Source organism: Lissotriton helveticus, chromosome 2_1 (genome assembly GCF_964261635.1).
Source record: "Lissotriton helveticus chromosome 2_1, aLisHel1.1, whole genome shotgun sequence".
NCBI lineage: Eukaryota > Metazoa > Chordata > Amphibia > Caudata > Salamandridae > Lissotriton > Lissotriton helveticus.
This window is the reverse complement of record NC_136059.1, coordinates 112,420,781-112,439,940: the sequence shown is the minus strand read 5'-3', so window position 1 is coordinate 112,439,940 and position 19,160 is coordinate 112,420,781. Positions and strand designations below refer to the sequence as shown.

The window sequence follows — 19,160 nt, the reverse complement described above, 5'->3', positions numbered from 1 at the left end:
TCATGTGCCTTGTTGCACCATATTTACAAAGTGACGCATCTAGGTAGATGCGTCACTTTGTAAACCCCGGCGCTACATTATACCTGCGTCAGGTATAATGTATGCAGGGGGGGCGTTCCCCCCCAAATCTATGAGATTTCACTGCGTCACTTCTAGGACTCCGTTGCGTCAAAATCTTGCACCTGCCCCACAGCAGGCGTAAGGCTTGCCCCATGTGAACGGACGCATTTCTAGAGTTGCGTCACTTTTGTGACACACTCCAGCAATGCATCACTTTTGCGCTAACAGATACATCAGAAATACTGACGTATCTGTAACTCCTAGCGACATGATGCGTCATAAATTAAATATGACGCAAAAGGTATGTCGCAAGGAGGGCGCACTGAGAAGTCACGCAAAGCTGCTTTCACGCAGCGATGCGTCACTTCTCATAAATGAGGCCCCAGGCTTCCAGAACCGGTGTTCTGTCCCTAAAACTGTACTATGATTGCCACAACTTCAGCAACCCAATTAAGTCCCTAGTAAATGGTACCCCTTGGTAATTAGGATCCATTAGGGTTTCAAGCACAGATTGTGCCACCCTAGGGAACCCTCACCAAGACCATGCACACCTCCAGTGCAGGCTGGGTGTCTTGGTGCAGAGAAAAATAAAGAGTCGCCATGGGACACATGCCTGTGTGCCATGCCCAAAGATACTGCATGTGATATCGTTATCCACCCCTTGCAGCTCAAATGCAGGGGGCATTATATCCAATGTGAGGACATATCTGCCCGAGTGGATATGCTCCTACAACCACTAAGTCCATTCTTGGAAATTGTAAGTGAACAGGGAAGCCATGGGCAGGATACTTGTCATTATACATTTCCTAGCTCTATGATGGCTTGACTGTGTCCTAAGATGTTTGGTACCAAACAACTCATCCTAATATCCCTCACTGATGTCAGTGTTGGATTTATTAATAAATGCACACAGGAGACCCTTTTAGAGGGTCTCCTGAAAATCTACCAAGCACTGGTGTGGTCCTTGACTAGTCTTATCCAGCCTGCCACCACCAGATGTTTTTATGACCTCATGCGGTGAGAGCCGACGCTCTCAGAGGCCAGAAACAAAGCCTGCTCTGGGCTGTGGTGTTTTACACCTCCCCCAGGTCGGGATGACCTGCCTGGACCAGATGCTTCGAAGGTGATGCCACCTTTGAAATGCAACCCAGGCATCCCCAGATAGTGAAGGATGCCAACCCCCTTTCCTGCTCTCCTTTTTCTGGAAGAACAGGCGGGAACATTGGTTAAATTAGGAGGTGTGCTCACATTCAGCCTGCACCACCTCTATGGTGAGGCAGGTGATGTGTACACTACTTTTCTAATTCCTCCATCTTGAGATAGTGAGAAATTCACCTATCAGGACTATGGGAGTGCCCCTTCCCACAGGAAGGGGTCACTTAGAGGGTTTAGACACACTAAAGGTAGGTAGGCCATTGACTACTACCTATTACCACCTTTGACACCCCTAACATTTGTATTTAGGTGGCATCCCTAAGAAGACCAACGGACAAAGAAGAGCTGCTGACCTGAGAACCGATTACTTCCTATGGAAAATTGGCACCCAAAACTCCATCATTGTGGCCGGCTCTCTCGTCCTGCAAAAGTGAGGCCTCCAAGAACCCCGGACCTCCTCAAGCTGTCGACAAATTGCAGAGAACCTCTCTTGGAGTAGAGGAGTTCTCCCCTGCAGCCTGCAGGCACTGAACCGCGAAGTGTGGTGTACCGACTTGCTGCTCCCCGGCGACACCAATTCAGCACCCAAGCAAGAAGAGGTACATCAGCACCAGAGGGTTAGATCTGTCCCCCCACCAAGTGAGAGGACACCAGGACCTACCAGAGCCGTGCCATACCAATACTGGGGGTGCCGGATCCCCTACACTGAAGACCAGGAGGAAAGAGTCCAATGCGGACTCCAACTACCCATGACGAAGACACCCATCAAGGGACCTCGAGACCCCTGAGACCTGCTCCGTGAGTGGCCTAGCTGCTATGGAATTGTTCCTGCAACCTGTCTGTCTTTGACCGCGGGACCATTTTGAAGCACGCTGCTTGGCTGCCCTATCTGCTCCCCACCCAGCTTGCCAGGCCTGGATAACAACAAAGCAGCTATGCTTCCGTGGTCCTACGGCACTTGCAAACTGCTCCCTCTTGTAGGACCTCCCGGACTAAACGTTAATTCCCTCTGTGCAGTGTGTTTCTAGGTGTCCCCCTTCTTCATAGCGTGCCTGCTCCCAAAGACCTCAGCACCCTGCTCCCATTTGAATCCGGGACGCTCCAGATCTTCCGCTAATAGAACATTAGACCTGGCCTTGCAACTTACCTAAATCCAGAAGGTGAACCTCGAGAACACACACTGTGATTTTATATGCTTTTTCCTAATTTCTCCCATTGACTTCTATTGTTTGTAATTGCGCACAACAGTGATTTCTTTGCAAACTTTGAAAAATCGTACTTAAAAAGTACTTACCTTAGAACTAAGTTTGTGGTCTGAAAAATTAAATAAAAAATTGATGTAATCATTTTCAAATTGGTCTTGGATTTATTTTTGAGTGTGTCTCATTTATTACCTCTGTGAGTACAACAAATGCTCAACACTACCCTCTGATAACCCTAACTGCTCACTCACACTACCACAAAAAGAGCGTTAGTATTATATACTTTGCCTCTGTATGCCAGTAAGGGATCCACAGGACTCTCTGCACAGTGTACTTCATTTTAGTACACAATATAGAGGACCAGCCTCCTACAAAAAGTAAGATTAAGAAGAAGGGGTCTGAAAGGACGAAGATGGCCAGAGGACGAGTACCAAGAGGATTAGGTATATAAAGATCCAAACAAAGAGAACCAGAAATAAAAATGATCAAGTCTAGTGGGCACAAAACCAGGAAGAGAACCCAGACTGTGAGGTCTAGGGGTAGGAAGACCATTGCTAGGCTAACCAGAATGAGAATGCCAAATACTAGGAGCACAGGAGCTGAAAAATAAAGAGGATCTGACCAGGCAACCAGAGACAACAGCACAAGAACTAAGAGAACTATGGCAAGGAGGACCAGTGGGACCACAGCAAGGGAAAAAGGAAGCTAAAGCTACAGAGGCCCAGGAGTATCAGAGCCTGGCATGGCAGGAAAAGCAGGACCAGGACTAGGAGAAAAAGGAAGACCAGGACAAGGAAGGCTAGGATGGAAGTATCCATTACCAATCTGGATGGCTAAGAATAGAAGGGTCAGGTAGACTAGAAAGACCATAATATGGTCAACAGGGCTAAGAGGACCAGGAAGGTCAGAACCAACGTGACCAGGTTCTGAAGTTTCAAGTGGAGTTGAAGCACTAGCAACTGGGGTATTGAAACCACGCTAGCAAGGATCAAGGGCCCAGGACAACATGTGCCACAAGAACTAATGGGACCAGACCAGGGCCAAAATTACCAGACTCTGCCCAAGAAGACCTAATAAGGAGGACCAAGATCACTGAACACAGTATCAGGTGGACAACCAAGACTAGGGCAAGGAGAATCCCAAACTCAAAAGACTAAGGAGCATATGTATGGGAGACTTGCATCACGTTTGTTCCATGCTAAGTTGTACATGTGTGACTCAAGCCTCTAAGTTGGGCTTATGAAGCAACGCAAAGCCACATTGCGTGGCTTTGAATGACTTCATAACTCTGGAGTAAGGCAACACAGCGCAAATTGCTGTTTACCCTTAATACATGGGCATTGCGGTGGGTGATCCCACGCAAATCCAAATGTTTTTTTACGCATTCCCAGATTTACCAAACCTGGTAAACCTGGGAATGCGTCAAAAAGATACGCCTCCCCAGGTGAGGCGTAACAAGGAGAAATATTTTATTTCTCCTCATTATTTCCCATTTCCATGTTAGCTGCATTCGGCAGCACACATAGAAAGAGGGGAAAGCCTCTATGGATTGTTTATGTGCAATAAGGTGCTCCTTCATGCAAAAAACAATTCTGCCTACAACACAGGCACCCTTGCACCATGCCAGTGCCTGCACAGGGGGAAAGGACAGGAATGCAGGGTATTACTTAAATGCAGCATATTCCTGCTCTGTCCCTCTGGCGCAGCTCAGCGCGGCAAGGGGACTTGCTGCTCAGCACTGCATCAGAATCTTGTAAATAGGCCCCTAGGAGTGTCAGCACTAGGAGAACCAGGACAACAGGGCTAGGTGGATAAGGACACATCAGACCAGCAGGATCAGGGTAAGGATCTGAAGTAACAGAATCAGGAGGCCCAGGAAGGGATATTACAAGGATGAGCCAGGAGCATGGTCAGGAAGATGAGGGTAAGTAATGATACAATCAGGAGCACCAGATTCAGGGAACCAATGCCTGGGTGACCAGAACTAGTTAGGGGCCAGGATGAGTATATATTCCAGAAAAGTAAGACTTAGAACAGGACTAGTTGAGGACCAGCACCTAAATGCACAGAACAACCTGGAAGAGTAGCAAGAACACCGGGAGCAGGAGGACAGCTATGTGATTCTACGAGATCCCTTTTTTAAATGGTTCCTTTTCATGCTTCTTAGGCTGCCACCCCAAACAAGCTTCCAACTTTTCATCCCACGTTTAGAACTAGTAAGTTAATGCTGAAAATCAGAACATGCAAAGTGACACTCTGACCTATGAGTGTAAACTTCATGGTCTGATGCTGGCATCGTAGTCTGAGGGCAGAGGAACTGAAACCTGGCAGAGGAGTTTAAAGGTGGATGGGTGAAGATAAGTGTGGTCTGTGAAGGATGGCAGAAATGGTTTGGGAAGTGCAATTGGTTGATGGCTAACAAAGGGGTCAAAGGACTATGGCAATCAGCAAAGAGGAGCTCAGGATCACAAGAAGGCTCTGATGAGCATAGGAGGTGGTAATGAAGGCTGCAGATAGACTATCTCAGATGGCCCAAAGAGGCATTCTGTGTGACCCCAGATCTTTGCGCTGTGATTCATTGAGTGTTTATGTGCAGTAGCAAGTGCATAGTAGTAAGACTCTTCATGATGAACGGCTAAGTGCATGGACCAGTACATTTTGCATGATGTGATGGAGAGCAGATACGGCATCCCTACACAGTGGGCGTGTACTGACGGCATCCATGTGGATGGAGGGTGGAGACCCATAACTGAAGTGAGGGAGAATGGACAAAAGCCTACCCAGTAAAATTATGTGAGGTCCTTTTTTAGCAAAGGGCTTTTGATTACTCCTTCATGAGTGATGCCATTGGGTAGATGGTAGAAGTAAGGGGTAGATTGTAGGTTTCTCTTGGGAAAAGTGCCAACGTTTCAAATCAGTCCTGTCCTTTTGTCTGTGCCTGAGGACTGCTCAGGAAAGCGGATGACAGCTTGAGGTTGAGATTTCATGCTTCACTGTGTCCTTGTTTTGGATACTTCTGTTTGGAGCTAGCACTTTTGCTACTGCTGTGAGAGCCGTCACCTAGCACAAAGGTTTTGTCCGAGAAAGAGCCAGAAACACAAATTTCAAAGAGAATGACCCAAAATCAGTTATGACAACTCAGTGGCTCCACATTCCCTTTCTGGTAAATTAGTATGAAAGTGGAACTGTGACATGATTGAATTGTAGGTTATGGGGGTAACAAAGGGGCATGCGTGAAAGGACTTAACACCAACAGAACGTCACTTGTAGTGATGATCTGGTGGCGTTAACTCCTTCACATTATTTACAAGGGGCATTAACCCACTTATACATGGCTTAATGCCGCCTTGTAAATAATACCCCCATTCCTGCAGCACTGCCTGTGAAAGAGAGGGGCAATGGGTGCTGCAGTGGGCATTGTGCTGAAGTACCCAATGCATTTTGGTGCTGCCCCATATATGCAAGGTATGGGGCAGCACCAAAAATAAGACCATGAAATACCTAGTCTTAAACAGGTGATACGAGGAGAAATATCTTATTTCTCCTCGTATATTGCTCTTTCAACGTGTGCTGCATTCTACAGCACACAAGGATAGAGCAAACAGCCTGTTAAGATTGTTTTTATTCAGGAAGGGACACCTTGTAAAATGCAGTCTATAAGGCTGTACACCATGTTTTTTTAATTTGAATTTACCTTTTGCACTGTAATAATAAATGTGTGAGTGTATGTTTATTAGTGCAGTTGCTATAATTTTATTGGGCTACACTTCATGTCACCGCCATTACATACATATATAAACTTTGTTTTGTAGGGCTACCTCTCCTCCACTGTAGGACCTGGCAGCTACTGGTTGGGACTTACAAAGTCTGAAAAAATGTGGAGATTTGTTGATGGCTCAGAATTCAACCAAAGTATAAGGTATACATGTTACTTATAGATTATTCCAGTTATGTCCTATTGTTGAGTAACAGGTCATCAATGAAAAAATATAAAGGTAACTCTAATGGTGATAAGGCATCCCATAAGCAAAAGCACCTTAACACGTACTCTGAGGCAATACATTTAAAAATATCAATGTCAAAAAGGTGTTATTTCTAGAGAAAGAAAGGAAAAGAAAGAGGTTTGAACCAAATGTTCAGAGAAGGGAATCCAGTGTTAGTGCAGAGAGAAGCAGACATCCAAGAGAATGTGAAGAACATACGCCTCCAAAAACTTCAGGTTTTCCAAGTCTCTAGTTGCAAGTTTGGGAAGCGTGCTAATTCATTGTGCTTTCCTCTTTTATACTCAAGATTCAAAATGGCCTCTACCATGAAGTCTTGAGATATTTTAGTCTAGTTTTACTTTCACTTTGTGGCATCCTTGTCCACAGCTACCTATCTTGGATTAGGCATCACTGCAAACAAGTTTTTGCAACAGAAGTGTGTTAAGGAATTTTACAGTAAGATTCCATTTCCTTTTATTACAGCTGCGTGACCACTTCTGTAATCCTTATCTGCAGTTGAGACACTCAGAAACAGCACTTGGGTGTCAAGTCTCACTCACAAGGCATTTTTAGCTTGAACTGGAGATCAGCTTTATGATCCTTGGGGGCCACTTCGTTGTCTTTGGTACAAGAAGGAGAGCAAGTTCATTTCTTTAGGACACTTCTCAGGTCTCAGACATCAGGTTCAGTCCAATTCTGATCTTTTTCCGGTCCGGCAGTATTAAGAGTAGGGTACTGGGGATGCCACCTGTATGCCTGGCACCAGCATGTTTGTTTGGTTGACTCCTGACTCCTCCCTTATTAATAGGGTAAAGGATACCAGAGGTAGTTCAGCCCACTTTTGTAGCATTTTCTGTGTAGCCTAGAGCAAACATTGCCCCTCTCTACCTAAATCCAAGATGGTGAGTGTCCAGCCCATAATTTTGGCCAGGGTAATGAAAAACCAGTACTCTGTGGTTACTTCATACCAGTTCTGGGGGTAGCACCTCACTGCAATTGGGCATGCGCAGGTCTCATCGGACATCTGCCTGTGATAGGGGAGGTCCCTTTGAGGGTAATTAATTTTCCGGGGACCTCGCAAATGGTCATTCTGTCAGAGGAGTGGAAACATCTCTCCACACCCATGCCTCTGTCTCTGCTCTTGGAGCAATATTTCACATCTCATTCAGGGTTAAGAATTCAGAGCGCTGAAGCGGTAGACCAATGTAAGTTATCCTCCTGATGCCTTTAACAGGGAAAAGGGTCACTTTCTAAAATTCTCTGGTATCACAATAGAGAGGGAGGAACTAGAGTAGCTAGTTCACTTCCCCAAGGGATGTATAATAATCAAAAGGAGCTAGCTTCTTGGATAATGTACGTGTTATGTGTGTCTGGTTGGGAAAAACCTATTGTTTTTTTAGAAGGCCCTCCCCTAAAAACCTAGTTGGTGGCATGCTTCATCATCGGGCCCCACCCGAGGCACCGAGTGTGCCTCAGGTGTGCTTCAACGCCTGATTACAGTGGAGCAGGTTGTGTTAAGTGAGTGTGCAGTGAATGTGTTTAGAGTGAGGTTTTAAAATGCTGTCCTAGAGGTCCCAATCGGTTAATTTATTGGTGAGCCCCAGGTAGGGATAAAAACAAGGCTTTGGGATGTGGTAGAAGAGACTTATGGTTTCCCACGTCCAGTGTGGTCAACTAGTTTCAGCCAGGCCTTTAGTTAACACTGGCTTTCGTCAGGACCTATGTGTGGGTGGGGTGGAACAGGGGACTCACGTGTTTTAAGAACTGTATTTGAAGCACAATCTAAGGTGCTGTAATTGTAAGAGGAGGTTTTCCTCTCAGTTTGTACCTGTGGAAAAAGAGACGGGACAAACACACAGACACATAATATTTGAAAACACACTAGTTTTGAGGCACATAATTGGTGGTGGCGTAGCCTGGTGCCTAAGTAGTGAGCGAATCAGTCGACAGTGAAATGCGGTAGTGGCGGCTGGTGTAGTATTGGCCGAGTAGTAATACTATGCATTAGAGGTGCTAGTACCTAAAGGCAAAAATGCAAAAATGCTTTGGTGACCAAGGCAAAAAGGATTTACATTAAAAATTGAGAGCTTACTTCCTAACTTCAAGGGACAACCTTCATGGGTCTCTGGCGGGGATCTGAGACTCCTATGCACTCCGGGGGGGTAGAGGGAGAAAGATTTAACTGTGAAGTTGTGGAGAGAAAGGCTCGCTGCTAGCGGTAAGCAATGCTCACACATGAGTAGCCAGTGGCTGTGTCCTGGTGGCGGTAGGGCGAGCAAACTCTAACTCCCCCACTTACTTGGCGTTGTCTCCAGATCCTCTGGATCACCTGGTGCGTCCAGCCAGAAACCTTGTCGATGCGGGGTCCATGAGCCGGTGTGGTTAAATGGGGTGATACGCCACAGCTGGTGCTCGTTCGGGCGGGGCGTGGCTCCCGTGAGAGTAGCGTCTGTGAACATAAGAAAGACAAACACAGAAGACATACTCTAGCTACCCGAGATGTATAAATACGGTTGGTGGCTTTGCCCAGAAAAATTAACATGAGGATTCACTGGATTATTTAAAAAGGTGGTCCTGTCAATAAATAAATATGCCCAACAGTTGGTAATGACTGTATTGCTTAGGGTTCTTATGTGTTGCTACTGACAGATTCATAAAAACCTGGTGCTATCGGCAGGAATTTTTCAGCCCAATCGCTGGTAAAAATGTGGCTGTATTACAGTAACTCTATGTGTACCAAAAGGCCTCGCGCTGCCTGCCTGTGTTGTGTACCTGCCATTGATAGAAAGACGGCATAGTAAATGAGAGCATGTAATGACACTAGTAGTTGAGGTAGAATGGTGCTGCCATAGAAATAATCCTGGGTCTGGTAATCACGCTACAAAGCATAGTATTGTTACGTGCACTTGCCACTAGCAGTTTGGGGAAGAATGGTGCTGTGGGTAGTTGTTGTGTTTGTCACTCAGACTCTTTGTGTACCATTTGGCCCACGGGAACGGAAGAGTTCCGAGATATGGTCACATGCGGGAGGAGTAAACTGGTGCTGTCAGTGGGTGGTTGGTAATACTTCTGGTCGTGTGGTATTGTTAAGCACACTATTTTGCACTAAGCACCAGCTATGGTGCTTGTGGAGTTGCGGTGGGTGAGAGGGTGCAATATGGGCGGCCTCATGAGGGTCGGCAGGAGTCACTGCGGACAGATAAATTCTTATCGTGCTCCGGAAAGCCAGGACTTGGTGCTATTGACGCTTGCTGTGCTGATGACCAGAGCTTAGCTGTCGGGCACGTGCTCATTATGGGTTGATGTGGTGCTGTTGCCGATTGCAACACAAGAGGCTGGTAAAACAGTCTGGGGTGTCCAGAATATGTGGGGGTCGGCAGGGGTAAATGCAGACAGATAAGTCCTCATCGTGCTCCTGTCAGCCAGGACTGGGGCTATTGACGCTTGCTGTGCTGATGACCAGAGCTTAGCTGTCGGGCACGTCCTCATTATGGGGTGATGTAGTGCTGTTGCCGATTGAAACACATGAGGCTGGTAAAATGGTCTGGGGTGTCCAGAGTGTGGGTGGGCTAGACCAAGGCATGGTCAAAATGTGGGGTATTTCTGCAAGGCATGGTCAATGGTGCTCGGTTAGGTCATGAAGGGGTGGTCATTTGTACAGAGAATCAGCAACTGAGGCTGTTCCATGGTATGTTGTTGTTCAACCCATGGATGTGGGTTGAAAGCCGGTAAATCCAGCGTTGCTCTTTTGTGAGGAGTGTTTTTTCGTTGTCAACCGGATAGACTGGTATTTTTTCGATGACCGTCCACATCATATCATTGGGCGTGTGCCCTTTTTGTAAGTAATGGTCCATGAGTCTGCTGTTTGTTATTTTGCAGCGAATCGTGCTCCTGTGTTCTACAATGCTGGTCTGCACTTTTCTAGTGGTCATACTAACGTATCTGAGTTTGCAGGGACATTCTATGAGGTATTTCAGGTTGATAGAGTTACAGTTGGTGTGTTTCAGTTGTTGCCACTTCTTTTCAGGCTCCAGGTGAAGGGTTTTGCTGTGTTCCGTGAGGTGGCAGACGCTGCAGTCTCCACAGGGGTAGTGCCCGACCACATTAGGCAGGCCCCATATTGCATGTAGCGTGTTCTTAGGTGGAGGTGTGGGGACCCTGGGGCGGGTTGACACTAGTTGGTCTTTCAAGCTGGGGTAGGACGCAACCACTGCAGATGCATAGTACTCAACACCCGCTCCGCCAGCAAGCACACCATCAAACTCTGGGACCTACTCAACTCATTCTCTCTGGACGACGCCTTCATGACGGAGACCTGGATGAACCCCTCCTCGGCACCCGATATCGCCGAAGTCATCCGGACAGCTACAAGATCACCTACAGGGCCGCACCAATGGAGCAGGAGGAGGAATCGCCATCGTCCACCAGAACTCCCTCAGAATCTTGATCAGAATCTCGACTGACGACACCGATGATGCCCTCAGCGGTGCCGAACATCTGCACTTCCAGAGCCACATTGACCCCAACACCACCCCCGGCCACAATACAGCGACTCCATTGCTGACTTCGTCAGCAGGCACGCCCTTGCATCCACAGACTACATCCTCCTCGGAGACCTAAACTTCCAACTCAAGAACACCAACAACAGCAACTCCACCACCCTGCTTGACAACCTTGCCAACCTCGGACTCAAACAGCTTGTCACGACTCCCACCCACTCCACGGGACACACGCTCGACCCCATCTTCTCCGCCAGCAACCACATCACCTTTAGCCACACCACCGAACTCCACCGGACTGACCACCGCTGCATCCACTTCACATTCGAGAAACCGACCACGCACGACCACACACAACGAACCCCCGCCACAGCTGGAGCAAAGTCACCGAAGAACATCTAATCGCTACCCTTGCCCGAAACCCACCAACTGACACCACCAACACCGACACTTCCACCCGCAATCTCAGGCAATGAATCAACGACTGCACCAACACTCTCACCCCAACGCACCGATAGAAAAGCCATCTGGTTCACCGCCGACCTCCAGGCATCCAAGCAGATCTGCCGAAGGCTTGAGAAGAAGTGGCACCATGAACAGACACGGACAGCAATGCAGCTCACAAGAGCGCCATCCGCAGACACCACCAACTCATCCGAACTGCCAAAAGGACCTCTTTCAAGTAATGCATCGACAACAATGCACACAACAACAAAGAGGTCTTCAACATCATGAAGAAACTCTCCAACACCAGTTCCAACTCCAATAAGAACCTGCCATCGCAAGACCTCTGCGACTCCCTAGCCACCTTCTTCTACCGCAAGACCGCAGACATCCATGACAGCTTCAACAACCAGGCCCCCGACAGCCACTGACCCTACGGAGACTCTGCCCCCCAGCCACACCGGCCCCCTGCTCTCCTGGACCCAGGTCAACGACAACGACATCATCAAAATCATGAAAAGCATCCACTCCAGCTCACCATCAGACCCCTGCCTGCACCACATCTTCAACAAACCAAGCTCCACCATCGCACCCCATCTCCGCAACATCATCAACAACTCCTTTGAGACCGCCACCCACCGGGGGAGATGGAAGCACACAGAGAACCATGCCTTACTCAAGAAACCCAAGGCGGGCCCTAAGGACCTCAAGAACTTCCGGCCCATCTTCTTACTCCCGTTCCCAGTGAAAGTCATCAAGAAGATTGTCAACAGGCAACTGACCCTCTTCCTCAAGGAGAACAACATCTTGGACCCGTCCCAATTTGGATTCCGCAGCAACCACAGCACCAAAACTGCCATCATCGCCGTCACAGATGACATCAGGACCCTGCTGGACAATGGAGAAACCTTGGCCCTCATCCTCCTGGGCCTTTCGGCCGCCTTCAACACCGTCTGCCACCAGGCCCTACGCAGACGCCTCCACAATGCTGGGATCCACGACAAACCCAGAGTGTCGCCTCCCTCCATTCTGAACTAAAGCCACCAAGATCATCTGCGGCGTACCCCAAGGATCATCCCTCAACCAGACACTCTTCAACATCTACATGGCACCTCTTGGCCATATAGCTCGATCACACAACATCAACATCATCTCATACACTGATGACACCCAGCTGATCCTCTTCCTCGCCAAGGCCCCCTCAACCGCCCAAACCAACCTCCACGAAGGAATGAAGGCTGTCGCCGCATGGATGAAGAACAGCGACCTGAAACTGAACTCAGACAAGACAGAGGTCCTCATCCTCGGCTATACCCCCTCTGCCTGGGACGACTCCTGGTGGCCGGCCACACTGGGAGCTACACCGATGCCCACCGACCACGCACGCAATCTGGGGTTCATCCTAGACTCATCGCTATCAGTGACCCACCAGGTTAACACCCTCTCCTCCTCCTGCTTCAACACCCTCTGCATGCTCAATACGATCTACAGATGGATCCCCACCAAGACCAGAAGTTCAGTCACCCAGGCCCTTGTCAGCAGCAGATTGGACTAACGGCAATGCCCTCTACGCTGGAACCTCGGCCAAACTCCCGAAATGACGACAACGCCTCTGTACGCCTCATCCTCGACATCCCAGCCACAGCCACATCACATCCCACCTGAGAGACCTGCACTGGCTCCCCATCAACAAGAGGATCACCTTCAAGCTCCTCACCCATGCTCACAAAGCACTCCACAGCACCGGACCAGCATACCCCAACGAACGACTCACCTTCTACACCCCGAACCGCCAGCTTTGCTCCGCTGACCTCATCCTTACCACCATCCCCTGCATCCAAAGAGTGACCGCCGGTGGCAGATCATTCTTCTACCTTGCCACCAAGACATGAAACACCCTCCCCATCCACCTGCGGCAGACCCAGGATCTGCTGACCTTCAGGAGCTTCTCAAGACCTGGCTGTTTGAGCAGTAGAAGCATCCCCCCCCAGTGCCTAGAACCCTCACGGGTGAGTAGTGCACTTTACAAATGCATGATTGATTGATTGATTTATTGAACCCAAGACAAAACATTAGAAAGACAATAGCACTTTGGTTTTCCATGACAGAGCCAAAGGACATCACACCATCCACCACCCTAAATAAGATGGGCAGAGTGTGCTCTTCCTCCATCGGCCCCTAATCAGCCAGGCCATCAGAGGAAACTTTCTATCAACAGAGCCAACAGGGGAGCAGATAACAAACAGAGTACTTTGTATGCCAGACTTTAAATCTGTCCCTCATTCTTCGACCTCCCTCCTCTCCAAAAGCAGAAGGCCTACAAAAAATGTTCTTAGGAATTTGTTAAGCTTGCTGTAGTATCTGACTACTGTGGCTCCACTGAGGACAGTAATACATATCAGAAGGAGTTCTCAGGTTTCCTTATGTTCAGCTGACCATGACGAACTGACCAGGCACCAGTCACAAAAAGCATTTTGGTCAAGCAGTAAAACTCAGATCTAAGTGGCAACAGATCATGGGTCTGCAGTGGAAGGGGGAGCTACTAAGGCTGCAAAGGCCTGGAACAAAGGTCTACATGTTTTAACATGCAATTTAACGTATTCATAAGCATGAAAAAACACATTGGCTTTCTGGTGGGTCTGATTCTGTCAGTTTGGTTGTAGTGCTTAAATGCTCTATTTGGGTCTACGCTGGTGCACAAGCATGAAGAAGATGACACCCACAGACATACACACACAAGCAAACACACACAACCAGACTGCCCACATACATTGGTCCACAGCCCCATTAACTATGTATAATAGGCTTAGGCCACAAGATTAATTTATCATTGGAATTTTAAACTTAAATGAAAAGCAGTTAACATCATCTATTATTTCGGGAAGAGAGATTAATGAAGAGTAAGGGTGCGCAAGCTAATCAACAAGATGTTCTGCATTACAGAATACTTGGAACATTTTTTGACCTACCAGTTTGATTGATGCCGGTTCAATCAATATATCTACCCTTTTACAAAACTGAAAAGTTGAATATCATATGTTGGGGTCGAGCCGAATAATTTGTTGTAGTGTTTTTTTTTCTTCTGTTTTTTTCTTTTGTTTTTTTATAGAATTTTAAGAAAAGAACAAAAGTAAAGACACAGTAATAATTAACCGTGGGCGTAGCACTTCGCTCCGCCCACGAAGTGGGCGTAGTGCTGCCTATTTTGCGCTTCACAAAGCAGGCGTAGTAGGCAACACTACGCCCACTCCGTGGCGGAGCGAAGTTGCCCGCCAACCGCCTCCCTCCCGCCCTCTTCTACAACCCTATTTTTCATATGATATGCAGTAAAATATAAGGAAAATAACTTACCTTGGATGCGGCGTCCCGGGGCTCCCTCATCCTGTAGACACGCGCCGACTTCTTCAAATGAATGCGCAGGCGCAGGCGCCCATGCATGCGCATTTGTTTGAAGAAGTCGGGTTGTAGAAGAGGGCGGGAGGGAGGCGGGCGGCGCATAGTGGGGCTACGGGAAGTGTGTGGGTGGGCGTAGCGCCCACCCCACTTCGCGGAGCTTCGCGTAGCACCACTACACGCAACATTAGATGCAAAAATTTGTTTGTGAAAGTTACATTACTGTCAAGTCATGTGAAGTACGAAGTAAGTCGAAAGGACATCAAACAAAAATCGAGGGAGAAAGAAAGATATTATAATTATAATAAAATAACAGTAATAATATTAGTAATAATAATAATAAGCTACTCAAGTGCCTTGCTACGTTAAGTACAGTGAAGCTGTAGAGAGACAGCACATATAGCGCCAGGATGCCCGTCGGGTGACAGAAATTGCGCTATATAAGTATACCTATACATGCATACATACATATTGTCAACATCTGGATAGTATAAATGTTATTATACATTCAAGGCATATCAAGCAAATATAGATCCATAGTTGTGCTTGAGGAAACTACGATGCAATACAGTCCAGATATATCAAGCAGGTACAGATTACACATTTGTGTTAGGGGGGCAATACCATACATTACCACTTTCACGGTGGGTTATATGAGAAAGAGTGAGCATCCAGAGCCTTCCATAGTTTGCTGTGTGATTTATGCCATGGAGAGGCGTGGAATGCTAAGTTGTCTGCTCTTCTGATGAAGGATAACCACTCCTGCCACATCCAAAAGTGGACCTCTTTGGAGTTTTTCCAATTGTTAGGAACAATTTTACAGACTAAAGTAAGCATAAGGTCTAACAAGTATCAATCATTTACATCAGTGATCTTAGGGTCCAGAACACCTAGCAGGACATAGGAGAATTCCCTTGGGGGGGTTATGTTGAAAGTATTGCCAATACACTCTTAAATCTTATTCAAGAATGTTTGTAGAATAGGGCAATGAAAGAGCATCTGTGCAAGATTACCAAAAAGAGAGTTGCAGTTCCAGCATGTGTTGCTTTCCCAGAGATTAAGTTGAAACATTCTCTCAGGTGTCCAGTATGTCCTATTTATTAGCATCAGTTTGGTTTCCGATAGTACTGGGGAAATTTTATTCGAGAAGGGGGTGGTATGTATCTTCTCCCAGTCAAATTTGATATTGCTAGAGTTGGCTTCGGATTCCCATTTTTCCTCACATTTCAAGTGGGATTTGCAATGTTTGGGGGATAGGAGTCCTTATATTTTTGAGAGAGTGTGCCCTGACTTTAATAGTTGTGACATCTTTAGGAGTATAGCTGGGTCAGAGGGTTTAATAGGCCGCATTGTGAGGAGTGATTTTAGTTTTAGGAATTTGTAAAAATCTAACGTGTAGGTTTCCAGTAAAAAGATCTTTGACTAGATTTATGCAATTTTTTGACCAATGGTCCCAGTGGAGCATATTTCCGTCAACCGTCAATCTCGGGTTATTCCAGAGCGATGTCAAGTTGGATTTGTTAATTTTTAATGAGGAGAAGAATTCCAGTCATCGCAGGGCTCTTTTGGTATTAAGCAAGATATACTTCAAATGGGGTAAGGAAGATATATCCATGGTGAGGAGAGCAGGTAAAGGTTTGTTGTGCATGATTGATCTTTTTATGTCTATCCAGACTGGTTTGCATTCAGTCTGAAGGATTCGCCAGTTAGAACCCTGTTTACATAGATATGCAGTTTGATAGTTCCTAAAGTTCGGAAGGGCCAGACCACCTTTTTCTTTGGGTAATTGGAGTTTTTCATAGATATTCTGGGTTTCTTACCTTGCCAAAGGAACGTGTTAGAAGCTTATATATCTTGTTTAAAAGGCTGTTTGAAAACGTCATCTGTAGCATGCTGGCTAGATAATTGACAAGAGGAGTAATCATCATTTTTAATGTCTCTGCTCTTCCCTACCAAGATAAAAATGTAGGTGACCAGCCATCTAGCAGCGAAGAGATTTTCTTAGCGTTTTCATTCGTCTGAAGGGTGGTGATCAGCAGCCACGGCTCGTGCAGGGCGTTATACTGGGTGGTGACATCAGGCAGAGGAGGGGCAGGGTGGGGGGTTGTAAAATGCGGGATATGGACGATGTCAGGTAAGTACCCAAAAAAATAAATAAAACAAATTCCGTTCCCCGCGCTGCAGCGCGCAACGAAATTAATTTTATTGATTTTTTTGGTACTTACCTGACATAGTCTATAACCCGCATTTTACAACCCCCCACCCTGCTCCTCCTCTGCTTGACGTCATCGCCCGGTGTAACGCCCTGCACGAGCCGTGGCTGGTGATCAGATCTCTTGTGAAGTCTAGGCCTAGGTATTTAAAACACTTGGGTTGCCACAGTAGGCCCGAGACAACTAACACCTCGTCAGCATAAGCCGTAATCTTGACAGTGCAATTATTGAAACGTATCCCTGTGATCTGTTGGTTGTTCCTTAGATGGTGAAGGAAAGGTTCAATTTCAAGGAGGAATATGGAGGGTGACAGGGGGCACACTTGCCTCACTTCCTGCTCTAGTTTAAAGGAAGATGAGAGGCAACCTCCCGCTCTGACTCAAGCCGATAGGTTAAAGTATAGTGCCATTACCGTACGTTTAAAATTCTCAACCAGATTAAATTTGTCAAGTTGACTTTCAAGTATGCCGAATCAACTTTGTCAAAAGCCTTTTCAGCATCCAAAGTGATAGCAACTGTTGGCGAGTCGGTAAGTTTGGCTTTCTCTAGTTGTAGTGTTAACCACTAAAATTACTATTGCTATTCATGAAAAGTAATACACATCTGCTGTTGCAGCCTGCTTGTGGTTCAAAATACTGGGCATCACATTACCTAAGCTTCCCAAGGATCTCAGTGTTACTACCTCTATAAAACAAATCATCAGATCACTTGATGCCCCACAGGAAGAGTATGTTCACTTTAAAAGGAGATGTCCTTCAGTTTAATACATGCTTCATTTTGTTTGTGTGTACCATACACTGCATGGAATTTTTATCCAATGTTTTTTCATTCTGTGTAAGCGATGTAGAAAATTGTTTTTTTATTACATTTGCATCAGTAAATAATTTGAATATTTTCTTGCATTGAATTTGCTATAAATTAAAAAAAAGTATAATTCATAACTTTATTTACTTTTTCTAGTTTTTGGGAAGAACACCAACCTGATAACTTTAAGGATGAAGAGGATTGTGTTGAAATACGATTCCAGGACAAATGGAATGACAGAAACTGTAACAATACAAATAAATGGATATGCAAAATGCCGCTTTAAGCATATTATATCAGAATATATATCATGTTTGTGCTTTGCTGCTTCAGCATTGTTAAAGATCAGGTCTCACTCCTACATCCAAAGTTTTTTCTTTTGTCAAATACATTTGTAAAGATACAGATCACTGCAATAGAAAAAATCTATTAATCATTCTTTTACAATTGCCTCATCAATCAAAAAGGCACAAAGCACAGAGCAGTTTGGCATTACAGCATTGGTTCAGTAAATTCTACATTTCTGGTGGTGTCACATGTTACAAAGAGGTGAAGGCTAAAGAAATACACAGATACAATCCATCAGGAATAGTTCTCAAGGCACAGAAGAAGAGGCGCAATCAATCTGACCCCGAGGGGGGAGGTGGGATCATCATCCTCAACCTGGGCATTTCACGTGGCAGCACTGGGCGAGGTTTTTGCTAGGCTGTCCAGGGTGGTCAAGCATTGGAGATAGGAAATAAGAGGGGCCAAAATATCTAGGGGTCCGCTGGGTGCAGGCATCAAATCCCAAAACTCACCCAGGAGTGTCTGGCAGTGGGTTGCGTCGTCCACCCAATTTTTAACTGTGGGGGCTAGTGTACGGCCCCAATGCATGGCCAACCTCCGCTTAGCAAGCACCAACAGCTTGCGGCTTGTATCAGACACGTGCTAACGTGACCCATGAGGTACAGCAGCGGGTCCGGGGTGATACGCTAAAGAGTAATGTCTCTAATAGCAGTGCATATCCCCTGCCAGAACAGCACCACCCTGGGACACACCCAAGCCAGGTGTTTGAAGTCCGCACCTGGAGCTGCGCAGCGCGCAAATCTGTAGTTGTCAATTAAGCCCATTTTGTGTAAGGATACATGGGTGCAGTAAAGCTTATGCAAATACTTAAAGTGTATGAGTTTCAGACAGTAATTTGGGAAGAGGCGCTTGGTCTGATTGCAGCAATAGAGGCACCGCTCAGGAGAAAGGTCCCTTCCCAAGTCCTCACCCCATGTAGTGTGCGCGTGCTCGTTGTTGATGGAGGAGGCCAAGGTGAGAGCGTATAATCTAGTAACCAGGTTCCGTGGGGAGCTGGATGCGTGTACATACTCAAGGGCTGCATTAGTTTGGGAGGCCTACGGGAACGCAGAGTTAGCT

At 46.6% G+C, this 19,160-nt stretch overlaps 1 protein-coding gene across 3 annotated transcripts in view; it reads left to right on the top strand.

The window, feature by feature from the left end:
* LOC144819239 (C-type lectin domain family 4 member K-like) overlaps positions 1-18,173 on the top strand; it is a 175,284-nt gene extending 157,111 nt beyond the window's left edge. For 2 of the 3 annotated variants that reach the window (XM_078677211.1, XM_078677209.1), the window contains exons 6-7: positions 6,230-6,336; positions 17,910-18,173. In XM_078677211.1, the coding sequence (XP_078533337.1) occupies positions 6,230-6,336; positions 17,910-18,039 (237 nt within the window). In that variant the 3' untranslated portion in view covers positions 18,040-18,173. The remainder of the gene's footprint in view (positions 1-6,229; positions 6,337-17,909) is intronic. The other variant, XM_078677212.1, reaches the window with a different exon arrangement.
* The last annotated feature ends 987 nt before the right edge of the window (positions 18,174-19,160 follow it).